The sequence below is a fragment of the Falco peregrinus genome, chromosome 2 (genome assembly GCF_023634155.1).
Source record: "Falco peregrinus isolate bFalPer1 chromosome 2, bFalPer1.pri, whole genome shotgun sequence".
Lineage (NCBI taxonomy): Eukaryota > Metazoa > Chordata > Aves > Falconiformes > Falconidae > Falco > Falco peregrinus.
This window is the reverse complement of record NC_073722.1, coordinates 49,813,891-49,833,400: the sequence shown is the minus strand read 5'-3', so window position 1 is coordinate 49,833,400 and position 19,510 is coordinate 49,813,891. Positions and strand designations below refer to the sequence as shown.

Here is a 19,510-nt window from a genome sequence, read left to right as displayed (position 1 = left end):
CAATCACTATGAACATGCAGATTTGCAGCAGGCTGGCCCAAAGACCAACCCTGAGAACTCAGTAGGAATTTAATTACAACCCTACAAACCAAACATTAGACACACAATGACCTTGGCAATCCCACCATCAAAAAGTCACAGTGAAACAGAGAAGCCAAGCTTTTTAAATCTATGCCTAAATCAAACATACAAAGAAACCAACCTGGTTTACAAAGTTACCCATTTGACATTGCAATTTGCCTTAGAAATAAGGAGGCATTTTGTTGTGACAGTAAATACCAATGCCACCTAACCACATGCCTATGTGTCACAGGCGTTACTGCACAGGTATCCAGTTTCCAGCCTCTACACTCTGCACAGGTTCTTCGCAATTTAAAGAACAGGCAATGAGATTAACACTGCTAATCTGGCTGCATTTTGAAATTTGACTCACTCTTCGACACGGGAGCTCTGGGAATTTTGACTGCAATATAAGTAGTATTGTTAAGTCTCACAATTTTATCACAGCCTTGAAATACTTGACATTTTAAATTAAGTACCATCACTGGGAGATAACTGATTATGCAGCAATCTGTTCTTTATTTTTATATTATTTTAATTCAGTTCTAGCTGTCTTTGTTGCAGAAAAAAGATTAAAGGTTTTTAACATTTTATAAAGTCCCCTCATCTGTGTCCTGTACGAAAAACATGAAATCCAAATGGTAAAAAAAGAGGCTCCAACTTACATTCTGGTTTACAGACCCTATTGCTTGTGATTTCTCCCTTAACCATTCAAATGTGTGCACATGGCCTAATTAATAGATACAAGATTTTTGCTTCTGCTTGTATATTATCTGCTAAACTAACGATACTACAAGTATTAAAAAAAAACAACCACAAAACATTAATATAAGATCATTTAAAGTCCTAGAGATACACTACAATACCTTGCTTTAGAGCAAGAACACCAATCATACAAGTTTTATTGGGAAGATGCGTTCTCAGCGTGTTGGAAAGAGCAGATGCAGTAAGACGGGCAGCTCACTGACTGGTGTAGCCCCAATGAAAGGGAAAAATATTACATGAAAAAAGAGAAAAAATACTCCTACAGCAAGTGATATTCTTCTGGGATGCACCAGAAATGCCCCCTTTCATTCCACTCACTGATTTTACTGCTGCAGTAGGGGAAACAGGACGGTGGTGACAATGCCCACAGCTGAACAACTCCTGCCTAACCAAGGCAGGGGCCAAAAGCACCTCACCAACGAGACTGGTATAAAGGGACTCAAAACTGGGCCCCAGTCCTCCACCACTTGGAGTGAATCCTGAGCAGCTGGATCCATCCACATCTTTTGCCATAATACTTAATTCTCCAGCTCGTAGTCAACTGACGGAGCAGATGTCACCGAAATGACTTAACGCATTAAGCTGCTATTTGTTTAATTCTAATATGGAAAATGTGTCACACTTCACATAGTTTAGTATGTTAATGTACCACCACAGCATCCTACAGAAATCTTTTTTAATTCTATTCTAGCCCTATTTGCTTATTGATTTTATTTTAAATCATAATTAAAACCTGTTTTCTTGCTTCCTACTTACTTTTTTAAAGTGTGCTCTTAACTTCAGCTTCAGTTTCCTCAAGCTGAATAAACAGAACTATTACCTCAAATAAACAGCTAATGTCCTAGCATATTTTATCTACAATTAATTTGCATTAAGTGACATAAAACAGATGCAAACTTTCAGATAACATATTCTGACAATAATTTGCAGCACAATAGTTCACAGATGAGGGGGCTCTGGGGGTTGAACTTTACAGAATAACATTTTAGTATCTACGTCTGTACAAGAAAGCTGACCAAAGCTAGATTTGGAATTGGTCTCTGAGTAATATTATCAATAAAAAATATCTGAAATCTAAAATATTCTTATTTGAATCAAACTTTTTTTAAAAACAAAAGATTCTTCAAATTTTCAGCTCAAGCTGTGGGGTAGCTTTTAATAACTGCAGCATGAAGTTTTCTTATGAGTGTGTAGTTCCTTACGCTTCAAAGGGATTATACATGACAAAGAGTGTATCTACTCTCAAACTTGAAAATGATTCACCTCAAAAACATGCAAGGAATCAATTTCAGAATAGCTATTAAAACATTATTATGAGCACTACAAATGAGGAATTCCAAGCTGTAAACACAAATGTCCATTTCAAACTAAAGGTGCAACATAATGCCTACTAAATTTAACTCTTCTGTGGATTTGCATCAGATGTTGCAGAGCCTTATTAGCTAGACAAACTATAAGCATGTATTAGTAAAATTAATCCTCTTGCATGTAGCTGCACTCCTTCGATAAGTCAGCATCCCTAGCATTAGCAGTCCTGGTTTCTTGAGACTCTCTGGGCACACATAAGACAAATTTAACTTGCCAGCGCCTTACCCTGATGCTCTGCCATGGCGTATTTTAACAGGCATTCCCTACAGGGGCTTAGGCTTCAGGCCTGGCTTCTGTTTCATTGGAGGCTTTGTGTCAATAGCTCTGAAAATAAGCCTCATGAATTTCTCAAAATAAACTATTAATTTTAACAAATTTTGGAGTGTGCTTTTCAAAATATAGCTTCTGAAACAGGCTCCTATGGTTTGAACGTTAAAGCCCGCTATTGTACAATATTAAGGATTTCCTGCAAAGAAACACCGGGCTGCATTTTTCTTTACAGCAGGTCCATTCAGCTTGACAACGATCAAACCACCGCTCCTCACCAGCAAGACTGCAACCACCCACCTGCACGGCAGGCGCAGGCACAACCCACTGTGAGACACCTCTGGAGCCAAGGCCAAACATTGGGAAAAGGCTTCAAACAACACAAAAAGCTCAAATGACTTTGTTCAGAAACGCAGTTCTTCATAACCACCTTGTGCCGGTGCTGCCTTTGGCCCCGCATGGACACCCCCCCGTGTGACCTGTCTGCTCCTTGGCTCGCCTGAATGGCTCTTGTTATGCAGATGCTCTTTCCCCCAGCATTAAATTATACCAGTGGTTACACTCTTTTGGAATGATGACATGATCAAAAACTGACGACAAACACAAGAATATAGGAACTTGATGCTGGCATACAGAGAGCATTATGGAACAATCAGTGTAGTGCACTTCAACCAGATTTTTCTTAAGATGAACTTGGTTGTTTCAATGTATTTTGAACAGAAGTGCCGAGTGGCTTGGAGTAGGTCCACTTTATCCGGACAAATATACCCAGTAAACACACTTGACTCAGTACAAGCCCCCAGGACTGAAATAATCTTCACCAAAACAACTAAGCTTTCAGTCACCAGGGGATACAAAAGCTGACATGCATTATCAGTCTGATCTGGAACGGATCACAAATATTTTCCAAATTATCTATTGTATTCATGTGACCATGACTGATGAAAGCGGCAGAAATTGAAAAATTGGAAAGTTGCCTCCATCCCCAGCTTCCCTAACCAGCTGGGAAAGGGAGACAGGCAAGCAGAGAGAAAAGCAGAGGCTTTTCCACTTTTCTGCACATATCTATAGCACTGGCCTTCAGGGGAATCTTAACTTAAGCCTGCCTCTAGAGGAAAGAGCTGTATGTTATCTCTTTGCCATGTTACAGCACCTTTAAAGAGCTTTGAACAACTGGCAAGTGACAGTGGCAGCTGCTGGCAGGGGTCTGCTGGGACAGGCGTCACTGTGGGCTGCACAGATTCCTTGGTGGGGCTGCATGCTGGTAGCTCGGGTGCCAATACATGCAGCCTTTTCCTACCATGTAAAAATAAATAATAAAAAAAAAAAGAAAGCATTTTCCATGGTTAGGGTCTTGTGGGAATTTTTACTTTCATTTTATACGTGCAGTCTTATCTGATGGGTGACATCAGTTGCAATCCTGATTTTTTATTTTTTTTTTGAATGAAATCTCTTCATGGACATGATCCAGAGAAAAACAAAAAACAAAGGGGGGAATATGTAGGCTGCCTGGGGCATGGAGTTAACTGCAAGAAACTAGCTTTGTTGCAATTGGTTTTTACAAGCCTAACTCTTCCTTCCCTCCTTCCCTCCTTGAGCTGCTGAACAAGCTAAGGACCGGACATTATTTTTCAAAACTTAGCAGAAGATGGCAATCAAATTAAGTTTTCGGCTTCCTTTCTTACTTCTGGAAACAAATGTCAGCCACTCATGCCAATCACAACAATAACCCCAAATGTATTAAGCCTTATACATGCGAAGTCAGAGTGGCCTAAGGGATGCAAGATTTAATTCAGACTTCGGTATTTCAGATTCTTCTCCTCTTAACTAATCCTACCAAAGAAAAGTCACAAATCTCTTCTCAGCTCTCCTGTGTGTACAAGCAAACTCCCCTCTCTTGTGAGCATTTTGCAGTCAATTGACCAAAAATATTGTTAAAAAGTTAATGTATTTGAAAAAATACGCAGCATCAACAATACCATAATGAAATTCTACCAAAAAGAAACCCTGACATCATAGAACATATATGTAAAGAGTGACACATCCTACCAAAAAAAAGGAAGGAGTTCCTGCAATATATGGCGAATCTTCCTAAAGAGATGATGTTATCTTTCAGCTTGGAACTAAAAATAGTATGGCTGTTTATATAGTACACACAGCCAGAGACAGCATCTCTTCCCAAAAGCTTCCAAACAACATAAACTGCAGTCAGATGAAATACAGGAAATATATTAATATAACAGCAATTACCCCATTAATTACATTATTTGTACTTAAATGAGTTCAAATCTTTCATTGCATTAATAATTTCTTTAAGGCATAGCATTTTAGGATGCTTATACAGAAGTATGCCACAAAAAGCCTACATTCATTGATAAAGAGACTTTTAACACTGACAGCAAGATGCAATGGTCATCTCAGAAGCAGCAGAAGAGATTGCAGCCTAGAGACAAAAAGGAATGAAACACGTAGGGCAACTTGTTTAGGGGTCAGTACAACAGCTCTCCTGGATGTGTAGCTCTTAGTGTCCATCCAGAGTCCCCTCCTCCCTACTGCTCAAGTGCTATACATAGCTGTCAAGTTGAAATGCCAAATAGCTTGTGACCAATATAGGTTCTTTGGTAACTCTTAGTTCTTCATAGTACCATAATATCAATGCAACGGAAATACTTCCCATAGCATAGATTCTGCAACAGCATAATCACCATAGTTTCCCTAGAAAATTCATAGGGGCTACCTGATAAACTTTGGTCCCTTGCCTTCCAGCACAATAGTCATGACCTGCCTCCCAGACCCAGAGCACGGAGCCACAGGGTGGGCTAAGACTACGAAGCTTGCTTTAAGACATCAGGGCTTGCTATTTACCCACTGCTGAGGTCTCTGTAAACAACACCGGAATCGCAGCTCCTTAAAATACATGCACAGGTTCACTCATGAAAAACAGGTTCAACTACAGAAAACAGAATATTTTTCTTATTATATATATATATATATATATGTATAAACCAGTACAGCATTTTCTAAGCAAGCAGAGTGATTAGTACAAAAATGGAAAAGCAATAGGTTCATAATCTTTTATTGTCTGAAGACAGTTCTGCTTTTGCAAACAACTCAGTATCGGGATATGTGAGTGAAAACCACCAGGTATGCAGAGTAGTAGAAGATTAAATGGTTTATCAACGGAATTTGACCTATAACACAGACAATGTCATAAAAATAATTTAAACAACTAGAACTGATTATGAATTTCAGAACTGAAAGCGGTGAGCTTTTGATGTCCACAGTGCAAACAGCTATACTGAAAGCATTAATCGCCCTATTAAATACATAATTACTAACCTTAGGAAACATGTATGTGATCAAAATTACCAGGACTGCAGCTAGGACTGCCTCCAATATATAGCATTCCTATGTATTTCCAAAATTTATTTAGAAATATTTAGAAAGGCTCCGAGAAGCTGCCTTTTTCTAATTCACGACAAGACAGGTAAATCAAGCAATTACCCAACCAACATTATGGCAGCTTCTGACAGCTTCAACTTAACAGCCAGGCTGCTTCTGCCGACTTGAATTTGCAGCTCGTGCTGTTTGCTGCTCTCTAAAGTAGGCATGACTATGGCACATTTCTAGATCTATATAGACCTTATGTGCTTCAGAGACAAAACAGAACACCCAGCCGAGCATTTCTTCAGAGCTGGCAGCATCAGACTCATACCCTTCACAGGACGCAGACCACGTTGTTCTCATGGAATATCAGCCTCGACCTTGGAAAAAAGGTCAGGCATATCACAAGTTAAAATTACAGATCTATGGAAAGACATGTGAAACAAATGCCTATCGCTTCAGCAGTTTTCCTGAAAATGTAGCATATCAATTCAGTCCAGAAAGACTATTTAACCCCAAAGTTTAGAAATAACAGGAGCTAAGGGTCCTCAGCACAACCTATGTTTGAGCCTTAAGTCAAATCCAATTAATGATACAGACACAATCAAATCTTCAGCAGTGTAACTGGGTAGCTCTGTTAAAATATTAAGCTCTACTAAGATATAAATAGAAGTTTATTGTTAGGCTGGCTTTCTGCAGACAAAATTTAGGCCACGCTACCAAAAAAATGAGCTAAAATCCAGTGCTAAGTGATGCATCGCTTTAGTACCATCTTGAAAAACATTCATGATCAAGGTAGACAAAATTAGCCACCGTTATCATTAGTCCCCCAGTCAGGACAGTGGACGCAGCTGGACACAGTCTACTGGGCTACACAAACATTTAATCTGAGCTGGTACAGACAGCGTTAGGATCTTAAATAATGAAGATAAATGTGGCATACAGCAAACTGAAACACAAATGCTTATTACTAAAGGTCTTCCGGTTTGTAAGGAAAAGAAGCCTTCAAGATGCTAAAGAACATTGGTTGTTCTCACAGCCAACAGCATGCTAAGACAATCTCCAAGATGCTTGCTATCTTAGTTTTGTACCATTTTCATGCCATGGCTATCAGAATAAAGCTGTTATAAAGTTCACATCTAATTCTGTACTAAGGCACATAAATAAATGCCCCGGGTTCAGAGCGACAAAACACTGCAGCTCACAGTGGTTTCACCCATAGGTGGTAGATGCTTAGCACTTCTTGAAGTGCCAGCAGTGATGGAGAAGCCAGATGTTCACACCAAACTCTCTGTCCCAGTTCAGGAGGGGCTCTGGAGCTGCACATACATAACGTACCGGAGAGATTTGCATCTTTAGGCAACTGTTGCATCTTTAGGCAACAGATAGTTCAACAGTGGTACACAAACCCTGTTTCTCTCTAGGGCCTGGTGCAGGAGAACATACAAGTGTTCCTACACGAAGCTGACGCTAGTTGTTCTCCAATTTTCCGAGACAGGAATGAACCATCCAAACACGGCCAGGAAGACTGGTTGGTAAATGGCCACACAAAACATTCAAGATTAATCAGCCTGTAGATCTCTGTAGCACCTCAATGGGAGCTCTGCAGTCACGGTTATGGATGGCTTCAGATACCCACAGAAAATTCTGGATCACATGCCCTGAGGTCCAGTTCACAGCAGGGCAAATCTTCAAAGTTAGGTCAGGTTGCTCAGGCATTTGCCAATCATATTTTCAAAATCTCTGACGCTGGAGATTTCACAGCCTGCCTGGGCACCCTCCTCCAGGGTTCAGGCACTGTCACTGTTAATTTTTCTTCTCCTTACAACCAGTGGGCATTTCCCTTGCTACACCTCCTGACTCTGGTCTCTTGCCATTTTTCCACGCATCTGTGAGAGGAGCTTGGCTCCACCTTTCCTCCACCCACCCATTAGCGGGATGAAGACCACAAGTTAATTTCCCTTGGCCTTCTCCTCTCCAGGTGGAACAAAAGCAGACCTCTTCACTTCTCCTTCCACACCACACACTCAAGTGATGCACACTGAAGCGCCTCTTGTGACACTTGCTGCACAAACCCCGGTAGGATTTGGGGATGGACTCTTGTTGACCAAGCAGGGGGAAACACTGCACCTGAGTATACACTAGTAGTCACAGAGAGGTTTGAGATGGCATGCAAAGCAGCGCTGCTTCTCATCACCAGTATCTACCTACTGTGTGCGCTCAGGCACGCTTCTGTCGCTGTGCCAAGGCTAACGGCAGAGCGAGGGGTTTTATTTAGTCTGAGCAGGACAGAAGCCGCTGAGTACGCTGAGGCCCCGACCACAAGCAGAAACCCTACAACTGGCACTCTTTGAGCCTGACTTATAGCCAGGTTAACAGGCAGCAGAACGGAGAGCATATGTGCAAGTCACAGGGGTGAGGTGCTGGAGTCGCTGCCAGACACTTGCTACAACTCACAGTACAGACATACGCAGCCCCAGCTGTTCCCAATTGCCTTGTATCCTGGTTAAGGGATTTGGCTGCAAACCCTTTTCTATTCCCATCTTCCTGTCATCAAAGGGAAGAGTGGCAACACAGCCCGTTTCTACCATTTCCTTTGGTCTCTGTGCTCAACACAATTCTATATGCAACCTTCAAGGTTAGATCCTCTGTACCTGTACTGCATCTCAAATTGTAACCGAGTGATTGCTTTAATGCCACTGGTACTGCAAAGCCAAAAGAAACACCGGAGCAAGGCAAACCCTACAAGACTCCATAAAGCCAAACTGGTCAGCTGAACTCTTATCAAAAATCCTTAGCAGTCTGTTACAAGGTAAATACCCCTTTGATTTGCAGGTCCCAGCTAAGGAATACTTAGATCAGCAGGAGAAGAGAGGTAACAAATGTGAAAACAGACCAAAGTAAATGAAAGTAACTGAGATGAAAATAGAGAGGAAACTGTAAAATTACTTTTCATGACTTCTAGAGCATTCACATCATTTTAAACTGCAGTATTTGGAGCAATCTGGGACTTACAGATCTATACCTCAATAAACTCTCTTGACAGAGGTAAAAATAAGTCAAGAAAAAAACCTCAAGTGGTCTGTGATAAGAACTCTCCAAATTAATCACTGCATGTAAGGCTGCCTATTCATTTAGTCCCACTTCGCGTTGCCCAGCAGGAAAGTTCCCAGCATGTATTTAGACATCAACTAGTAAACTGCCTTACGTATTACTTCTGAAATTCCCTGCTATCCATGAAACCTCCAGTCCCGTATATGTGAGGGGAAGAAGGTATATGACCTATTTTCTAAAGCGACAAAAGCTCTTGCATGACACACTGAGCAAAACAGGTTCTGTGGCTGCTTCTTCATATGATATGCATCAAACTTTAACTCCTACTTCACCAAGGATTTCACCATCGGAACGATAGCACAGAGATTCAATTTTACTTTGTCATCCTCTGAAACAGACTTGAAGGAACATAACTACTGTACTGTACTGTACGCTCCACATTTATACCATATCCAGTTATTTCACTCCATAAACCAGTAAATGTAAGGAATTTTTTTTTTTTCTCCTTGAAGCTTAAACGAACTTGGCAAGAAGAAAGAGGAAGAACGTTGGACAATCACACTTCATCCTCTTCTGAAGTATCAGAGTACATCATGCTAGGAATAAAATGATAGAAAAGGTACTTGAAAGCTTCCCAAGAACTGAATGCTTTATTTGTGAGCAGCTACTACTACACAGTAACAACAGAGATACCACACTTGTTCCACAGATCCATCATAAGGAGCAACTGCAGTCTGTTACTGTTTCACAATAACAATGCTACTTAAATCTAAAAATAACAGTTTCTAAATAGCAAAAAAAAAAAAAAAGTTTTTATTTTTTAAAAAAGCTGTAATACAAGAACAGCAACATTTTTAAAATATCACTAGTGATCTCCTACAATTCAGGAATGTTTATTTTTCATGGCCAACTGCATTTAAACTTTGTTTTCCTTTGACTACAGATCAAGCAACTTGTCCAATAGGATCAGCAGTATCTCCAAAATAGAGTTATTGATCAATCTGACTAATGGCAGTGGAAGAATTATTTGCTTTTACAAAGCAGCTCCTAAAGCAGACAGAAATACTCACTGAATGGAGTTTATATTCCTCTCACATTCCTTTTCTGAAATGGAAAAATAGATAAATGTGCTTATTGCAAAACAATATTCCATCTAGATTTCAGAGCACGAACATCAACTAATAAGCTGTTGAAAAAAACATTCCAACATTTCAGATGATAGCAGCTAAGGACCCTGACACACTGCTAATGGATCCTGACACAGGGAATAATCTAAATTCAGAAATATTTGCCTTAAGGTTATGTTTAAGGATGCAAACAGCGAGCCAGCAAAACGTCCAATAATCTCAAAGGCTGATCTGCTGCCCAGCATCTGACGCTGGGCTTGTGCAGAGGCACAGCTCTGCTGGCTGTGCCCCCTCTCATCCTGGCACTTCCAGAGCTCTGCTTCCAAAAGCCCCAGGCAGCACAGCCCATTTCCACACAAATATGTTTAATTCATTACTATGAGTGCTGGATGCTTGGTTTGAGAACCCACAGTCCAAAGGTGAGCTAATGGCACCAGCAATCCCCTAGCACGATGGGAAAATGCAGCAGTGAGCTTGAAGTAACAACAGTCCAGAGAGATGCGTTTCCATTGCTAAAAGGCTGAATTTGTGTAGAGGGGGAATGATTTGTCAAATGAAGCAAATCTAAAACCAGGGTTTCCTCACTTCTTGAAGCTGGCATGCCCACTGAGTAGAAGAAGGTAAGAGAGGGAAAAGGTGTCCTGAGTAGCCCTGCTTTGGTTAATTTTTAAATTTTCTTTACATTTATTAGCCCTATTGGGCATTAAGTACATAAGCCATTAAATATCTTGAGAAGGAAAACTGAAAGTATACTGACTTTAACATCATACTGAAATGGCAGTCAGATGTGTATAGATACTAGCCACGAAGGACGCTCATTACTGTACAGATGCTGCACTGCAAACAGGCAAGTTGGCAAGAAACAGACCTCGCTCAGAAAAAGCAGAACTAGCTAGCTTTCTAGAGATCTGCAACAGTGCTGAGGCAGCACACGAAGGCCCATGGCAGCCCGGAGTTACCAGCTGATGTGCCATCACCTGCTAATCTCTTCTGACCTATTTCATCTTCTCATATCTGTGCTATATGTCCTTATAATCCAAGAGCATTATGCCATTTAACAGATGTCATCCGTTGAGCTAGAAATGCTTTTCTAAAGAGTAAACAAGAATCTTCAACCAAAAATCTTAAAGATACGGCCTTCTCCTTTTTACAGTCTAAGAAATTATATACAGTCTATGAAATTCAGCTTCACAGGAAGAAAATACCATCAGGAAATACATGTGATTGCTTATTTTTTCAGGGAAACATGGTTAAAATGGCAATGGAATTAAATAGTTCTACTTCTGTTTAATTACAAAACTTGGAGGACTGCATGTTATGATCTGCACACATTCATTAGCTGGAGAACTCCAAAGCAAATCAGCCTCTCGCTGCTCCTAGCTAGTAATTCAATGTGCTCTTCTACTAGTGCTCAAAATGAAGGGCTGAAAGTAAAACACTCTATCTAACTAAAAAATATACTACAGTGTGAAACAGTTGTACTACTGTCTCCAGAGACAATTCTTACCAGCATATTTACACGTGAACTTTGAAAAGGAATTACGCATCTCCCAGGCAGAGCAGGACCCTGCATGACCAACCTGCATAACCTCTATTGTAACCAGAATCACTGTGTTCCTGCTCCATTTGGGCTGTGACACTCCATTAGCTGTTCTCTGATCCACGCAATCACATTTTCCCTCTAATATAATAGTTTAAAGACTAAATAGCTGTGTGAATTTGTGTCATGACATTTAATTTAATCTAATCTAATTCACCTAGTATGTAATTAGCTCTGCAATTCCTTCTTTTTTTTGTACTTAAACAATAAACACCATGTTACCCTATTTCTGGGAACTGACGGGAAACTCATTTTCTCAATCTCAAATTTTTAACCTACTCTGTCCTTCTTGCTATGATTTCAAGATGGAAAAGAACTGGACTGATAACCATACCATAAACTCTTAAAAGTACATTTAGAATCCTAACGTCACAGCCATGCCATATAAATCTCATAGGTATAAAAAGCAGTGAATGGGCTTGCTCTTGTAACTAAGTTTCAGCCATGATCAATAGTAAATATATAGAAGGTGGCTGAGGAAAATCACATGTGGAAAAATTTAATGACAACATACACAATAATGTATTTGAGCTGTGTTTTACTGTGTCCCACAATCATATGCTTTCTAGATTTAAAATTATAGCACAAGTCTGCAGAATGACGGTTCAAAGTACGGACTACCGAGCCACTTTAAGTTATATTAACTGCATCTATATACTACAAACTAAATCACGTTTACCAAATATAAGCATTTCTGTATCTAACACCAAATCTTATGATTAAAATGGCAAGGCAGCATCACACACTGAAACCCTCTTGATACAGGCAGCTAATGACGTGTTGCACTGGCACAAGAGGGGACCCAGACTGCGTGAAGGTTTCTGGACTAACAAGCACAGATCTGCAACAGTTTACTTCATCTCAAGAGTAACAGGAAGAGCGGGAACTTCTCCTCGATTACCAAACCGTGCAGCAGCAATTCCCTGAACCTTACGTGGGGCTGATTTTAATACCACGTTGCACCCTTGTTTCCTTTGCAGAACCAAAACCATCTTTCTGTTACAGTAAGCACCAAGCTCTGAATTACAGCCTTTCCGTAGTAATTTTAGTGGCAATCTTTTGGAAACAGTGATTTTAGTCAAATTGTGGCATTAAATTTGCTGTACAATACTTGCCCCATTGATGTTAATGGAAAATTGTCATTGATTTTTCAGAGATGTGGGCTCCTCACATTTAATTTACCACAAAAGTTGATTGTAGTTGTTTACATAGTCCACATAGACATGCAAAATCAAACATCAAAGCTAAACCAATACTGTTAAAAGTGCCAGTTGTTCGTTCAAATGAGAGCTAAGAACTCTCAGGGGGTTTTTTCCACTCTTTTTTTTTCCCCAGGATGTTATTTTTATCTTGGCACTGTTCATTTTTGCCATTTCATTTATACCATGTTTGGTGCAATTACTGAGATAGAATTGTGTCAAGTCTCCTCTGCGCTAGGCTGTTATCTATTAACTTTTCTACCGGGTTTATAACTTTACAATCTTTTTAATTGGTGTTTTAAATATTGTAGATACACAACTTTGGACTCTAATATTCCCTCTACCAGATTCAGTTCTACCCCTACAGAATTTAAATGTTTCACAGTATTTCATATTCTTCAGTTTTAAATCACAGACAGGTAACCAAGGACAGGATACTGTGGTGGAGTTTAATCATCTCCAGTGCAGGTGTCACTACCTGTGTCAAGCACCTCAATTCCCTTTAAAGACAGGGAACAGACTCGGGATTTCTAGCACACGACTCAAGATTGCCCTGCAACATGTGCTCGCTGCTCTCACCTGCACCACAGCCACCCGCCTGGGCCAGGGCGCTTCCCCTGCGAGCACCAGCATGCCAGGAGGAGATGACCAGCACACGGGGAAATACCCACACCTTCAACAGACATGAGGAAATGCTAAAGGAGGATTTTAGTTCAAGCCTCCGGCAGGTGCCTTGACCCAAGGTCTCGCACTGTTCTAACGGGGAGCTGGTCTCCCTCTTTGTTTGCCCTCACTCGGCTCGCTGCAAGGATGGGATATGATTAAGCATGTTGACATACAGAGCCACCACGTAATTGTAGCTATTCCACGTCTCCCTGTTGTTGTGGCAGAGGGTATATTTAGCAGCTAGTTACCCTCAGAAATGAAATATACAATCAACTCCCGAAGCCTCCTCCTTTCCCCTGGGAGAAATTTACAAATTTACAAATGCCCAACCCTGTATTTGCCTTAAAGACTGTAATATGTTGCAATCGACTGCACCCTGAAGTAACCACCCCCCACTGCCACACAATGCAGATAAACGCCGAATCGCTGGAAAACACAATTCCAAGTCAGTTCTCCAAAACTGCACATATGGCAGGATACACTGCTTCTGTATTGGCGTGGGCAACTGGATCCCTCCAGGTGGCAATGCCAGCCAGGGCTCCATGGAACCTCTGCGACTGCCACCCCCCTCTATCACCACGGTACCTCGGGAGAGGCAGAGCCTTTGGCCCGAGCACCCCCCGGCAGGCCGGGCGCGGAGGGGTGCAACAGCCCGCCAGCCCCCTCACCCACATGCCAGCCGCGGGGCCTGGGCCAGGCGCCCCCCGAGCCGTGCGGCGGGTACCGGCGGCGGCGGGGGCAGCACGGGGGGGCGCCTCCCGCTGCAGGCGGCCCAGCCCGGCCCGCGGGGCTCCCCGCCGGGGCTGCGGGCGACGCCCGGGGCGGCACCGCCGGAGCCCCCGCGCAGGGTCCCGCCGCCCCGACCGCCGCAGCTCCGACCGACCGCGCCTGCGGCAGCTGCCCTCGACATACGCGCACATCCACATATGCATATTGTATAGGGTGGCTTGGGGTCTTTTTTTTCAGGTTAGCAATTTCCAGCCGGCTCCGCCTGCCCGCACCCCGGTAAGCAGCATCACGGCAACGTGACGGACCCCGGCAGGGAAGCAGCAACGTCCCCTGAACGGAATACCGGGGGGCTCGGCTGCGCCCGCGTACCTGTGCCGGTGCTCATGGCGCGCAGAAGGGGCCGCGCCCGCCGCCGCTCCCCGCCGCTCCCGCCGCCGCCGCCCGTCACCGCGCCCCCGCGGGCGGCACCATCCCCGCCCGCCGCCGCCGCGCAGCCCGCAGCGGGGCAGCCGCCGCCGCGCTCCGCCCCCGCCGGCAGGTGCCGCGCACCCACAGCCCCGGCGCGGCGCGGCGGGCACCTTGGGAAGTGTAGGCGGCTCCGCGCCCCGCGGACTACAACCCCCTCCGTGCCTTGCTGCGGCCGGGGGGAGGCTCCGGCCCCGCCGCTGCTGCGGGCAGAGCTGCTGCAGCACCCCCGCCGCCCGCAGAAAGTTCCCCGCTGCCGCGGCGAGGGCCGCAGCCTGCGCTCACCGGCCCCGCCGGCTGTGCATCCAGCCCCCCCCATGCTCTGCGGGCGAGCTCTTCCTCCGCATTTTCCTGCCCGACTTGCGCTCGGTTTGTGCGATGCCCGAGCAAAGCACATTGGTGCACGGGTGCTTTCGCGTGTCCCCAAAACGCCCGGGAGTGTCGCTGAGGGTGTTCGCGCTGTCCCCGGGCTGCGCCGCGCAGGTGCTCGGCAGCGGGTCCGGCTGTTCGGGCGGGGCAGGTGCTGCTCTCTGGAGCAGGGGAGCTGTCACCCATCCTTCGTATTTGAAAGCAGAAGGCAATGGTTTATTCAAGGCAGCTTATTATTTCAACATTCTGAAAAATCTACTAAAGTTCTGGAAGAAATAATGTTTTTTTTTTAAAAAAAAAAAAAAAAAAAACAACACCAAAATATGTTTTAACAAACCCAGCAGGAGCCGGGCGTAGTTACATAAGGGTGTTGCATTGCACAGCTCTGCTGGTGTTGACTTCAGGCGGGGTTCAGGGCAGCTTGGGGGTTACAGAAACAGCATGAGGAAATAGGGGTGTGAAGACTTACTTTGCATTTGTATCAGTGCTTATTGTGCTCTTTTCCACCGACAGTTATCTAAAAGTTAAAACTTAACCAATTGTTGTAACCATAAAAACCGACAGAACTTTCCCACCCTGCACCAGCGATGCAGCCAGGTGAGCTCTGTAGCAGTGCTTAAGAGCCAGGGTTTGACAGGGCATTGCAACCCTCTGTGTCAGTATAGCAGTACAGTGTGGCTCTCGTGTTGTTCCCCTGATGTGCACTGAGAACTCCCAGAGATATTGCTGCCATCGGGAGGGATGTGGACCTGTGCTCAGAGCAGCTGCACAGGATCTGACAATCCAATCCGATGTCCCTGCTGAGGGGACCTCCCGAGCCAGATGTGTATTCTTTGTATTAAAAGAACCTTCCGTGGATTTTCCTCCATTGTTTTGTCCAGTTGTTGTTTGAACCTATGCACACTTCACGCAGCTACAGCATCCTGGGCAAGGGATTTCACAGCTGAACTATGTGAGGTGTGAAGAACTGTCTGCTTTAGGTTTGAGCTTGCTATTTGATATCTGCTCGTTCTTGTAGTAGAAGAGTTGGCAAACATATCATTCCCTATTCACATTCTCTGTGTCATTCACGAATTTATATTGCTCTATCAGATTCTATCCTTCACTCCTACTTTACTCAGTCATTCTTTAAAACTGGCAACTTGTAACTTCAGTACCACGCTGCTGTCTGTCACTTTCTGTCATTTGTTTTGGAGTTGCATCGTTGATTGTTTAACATCATGTTTTGCTAAGCGCTTTTGTTACCTTTTTTCAACCCTGTGGTCTTCTACCAACCATTTTCCATTGAAAGCTGGCTAGCTGCACTGAAGCATGCTAGCTGAGTTGCAGTTGGCCTTGAAGAAGTTCATTAAGACGCAGGTGATGCATGAATATCCATGTATGTATGTATGTTACGTATCACAGTAGTAGAAATGTGTAGAGCACCTCAGTTGTGGCTATGCAGCATCATCCATCTTGTCTGTTCTGCATTTATGCCAATGAGATCTGGCTTCCAGCATCACTGTGATTTGTGGTTTTGATCATGAACTATCTTTGCAGATAGTAAACACCATGAGTTCAAGGCAATTTTTCTGTGATGCTAGTAAGCCTGTGGCTATGCAGAAGTGTTGCTTTAAAAGCTAAATTAGACATAACTTGTTGTATTGAAGGTGGTGGGCGTGCAATCCATAATGGATGTAAGGAAGAGGAAACTGCCTTGGGCTTTAAGGCTGCTGAAAGATAGTTTGAGCCTTCTCTGGGCAGCAGTGCGGAAGGAGACTGCATGCTTAAGTCTTTGCTTATTCATTGCTGTGAGAACCCACAAGAGGGTTTTGGAAGTTCTCTTTACCAGTCATAGAAAGGTCCAGGTTTCTATACAAATGCCTGAAGTGCCTACATGGTGCCAAACTTTGGGGAGCACTGTGAGGAACAGGTCATGGTCATCAAAATTCTCCTTGTTTAGGTCAATGTCACCTGCCACAAGCTTAATTAGGAGACCCCATGACTCAATGGCAAAGTCATGTTCTGCCACTGGTAAGATCCCATTACTCCAACCAATGAACTGGGGAGTTAAGAAGCATTTTCAAGGCCTACTGTCTAAAACAGATCTCCAAGCTCATCCAGGAGACAACGGGTAAGGAAAACCCCTGCCTAAATGGCTTTTTGCAATAGTTTAATATCATGGATGGCATAGATGACACTAGCATTACTTGGAAAGAGGTCAAAGTTCAATGTTTGAGTGATCTATGGCAAAAATAGTTCCCAGCGTTTATTCTGAATTCTGTTGGATTTGGGTTATCCTTGCTCTCCAGAAAGACATTGTCTCTTTTGCTGAGGAAGCTGGCTGTGAAAGGGTTGATAGCAAAATTGTGGTGCAATTGTTGGCTTCACAGTTAAAATGAAACCATTCAGAAAGAGTTACAAGAAGGTTTACACTAAACAATGTAAACCAAGCATCCAGTCTCACAGAAGAAACAGCTGAGATCTTTCAGGACAATGATCCATCCTGAGAATGGGCAGGTACAGTCATCAAGGCACTGCAAGACTCAGTCTTATTACCAATCCAAAGCCCAGGCTAGTAGGCAGTCATCTCTTGATTTTCATTTTTAAAAGCCATCAGCCTGTCCAGCCACTGCAAAGGAGGCTGAAAGGTCATCCTCTAAACAGTCAGCACTTTGAACCACGTCTTTCATTACTGGAAATTGAATTGGCATTTGGCAATCCTGATGATCTTTTTCCTTCCTCCAGATCCTCAATGTGATCCTGAATTTTTAAGAGCACCATTATTTTTTTGGAATAGATTAGAAAAATCTATGCAAGGTTAAAAAGTTTACGTTTTAGTATACAAATGTTTTCAGATATTTTTCCATTACTGTTATTTGGGCAGCGTTATGGAAGAACTTATATTGCATTTTACTGACCCCGTGTATTTAAACTGTATGTGTTTCTTAAGTACATTCACACATATTCCCCTATTACATTAGCTGTACTGGGGAAAAAAAAAAATCATTACCTATTGAATCCCTAACTGTCCCAGTTATCAGAAATGCATCCTCATCAAGTAAGGGAATATATCTTCACATATCTTCCCTTGACAAGTAAGGGATTGCAGCTTCATGTAAAGGAAAAAAAGATCGAGTACTTTAAATGTAAACCAAAACAGAACAATCTATATAATGTATATTCATTAATAGGTATTAGCACTACACTTGACTCTGTGCTTATATATTTTAAGTATACTGCAGATTTATGGACTGACAAAATACGCATTTTTGCAGAAGCTGATATAGCTCAAGCAGCCAGGAAGGTGTTTGAGTTTTTCCCCTGTGTATTCAAGTAAAGTTAATCACATGAAAAAGTACTTCCCTTTCTTCATGTTTTTCCCCCTTTTGTTACCTTCAAAATTCAGGAATCCAGTCGGGGTAATATTCAATTAATAATACCAGTATTTTAAAATTCAGTTTCACAGCAAAGTTGTCATACAATATTTTTATTTAGTGCTTTTCTTGAAAAAGTCCAGCTGAAGCAAGCTAAAAGGATTTTTCTAATATTTCTGAACTTTCCAACAATGGGGAACGATGGGCTTCCAGCAAAATAAAATTACTACTTTTATTTAATCATTTGTCTGCAAAGCTTTTTAGGTCATTGCCAATTGAGTATGAAAGAGCTTATATTTTAGAAGTATCTCAGTGATGGAGAGTCCAGCAAAAGGGAGAGGAACTAGAACTTCTGCATGGGGAGTGAAGCAAAACTTTTGTCTCTTCAGCAAAAAAGACACATGTGAAAAAACCATCATCCAGCCAGTTGCCAGAAGTTATTTACATGCTAATCCAGAATACAGAAGACCACAAATTCAAGTAGCTGCTTAACCTGTTGAAGCTGGCCCTTGGCTTCATGTTCAAAGCTGACGTAGTATCACAAGATATTCATGTCAAATAGCAACTTGGAGTGGAACTTAAAAGAATAATTAGTTTGTGCCAGTAATACTGTTAATTGTTCAAATCCTCCTAAAAATTTCCTGAATAGATATTTCATGGAGGAAAAAAAAAAAAAAAAAGGATAAACCCACATAAATTAGATATCCCTTTTTAAATTCTACTGTGCATCTCTGTATTTCATACCTTTAAATTCTGTTAGGTTGTCCTGAAAACTGAGCTTAAGCTCCTAAGAAACCTTGGGTTTTCTATATTTTTTATCCTGAAATTGAATTATTAGGCTCATATTCACTCCAAGCTGCTGTCTTTTGACAACTATTATATCTTCTGGAAGACAAAAAAGAACCTTTATAATTTATAGTAATTTATTTTGAAGTGCTTAATTTTTAAATGACAAATTATCCCTCAGATGTGTTCTATAAATTTCCAGAAATGTGCCATTTTCCTATTACTTAAAAAAACCCAATTCTTTCATATCACAGAAGACTAAGAACCCGGCATGACTTGCTGTCATGACCCCTCATTTGCTTTTTACTGATTCTC

At 42.4% G+C, this 19,510-nt stretch overlaps 1 protein-coding gene across 8 annotated transcripts in view; it reads right to left on the bottom strand.

The window, feature by feature from the left end:
- ABLIM2 (actin binding LIM protein family member 2) overlaps positions 1-14,751 on the bottom strand; it is a 144,837-nt gene extending 130,086 nt beyond the window's left edge. For 5 of the 8 annotated variants that reach the window (XM_055796823.1, XM_055796825.1, XM_055796827.1 and 2 more), the window contains exon 1: positions 14,589-14,750. In XM_055796823.1, the coding sequence (XP_055652798.1) occupies positions 14,589-14,604 (16 nt within the window). In that variant the 5' untranslated portion in view covers positions 14,605-14,750. Of the gene's footprint in view, positions 1-14,588 lie in introns of all 8 variants that reach the window. The other 3 variants (XM_055796829.1, XM_055796831.1, XM_055796832.1) reach the window with 2 other exon arrangements.
- Between the last annotated feature and the right edge of the window lie 4,759 nt (positions 14,752-19,510).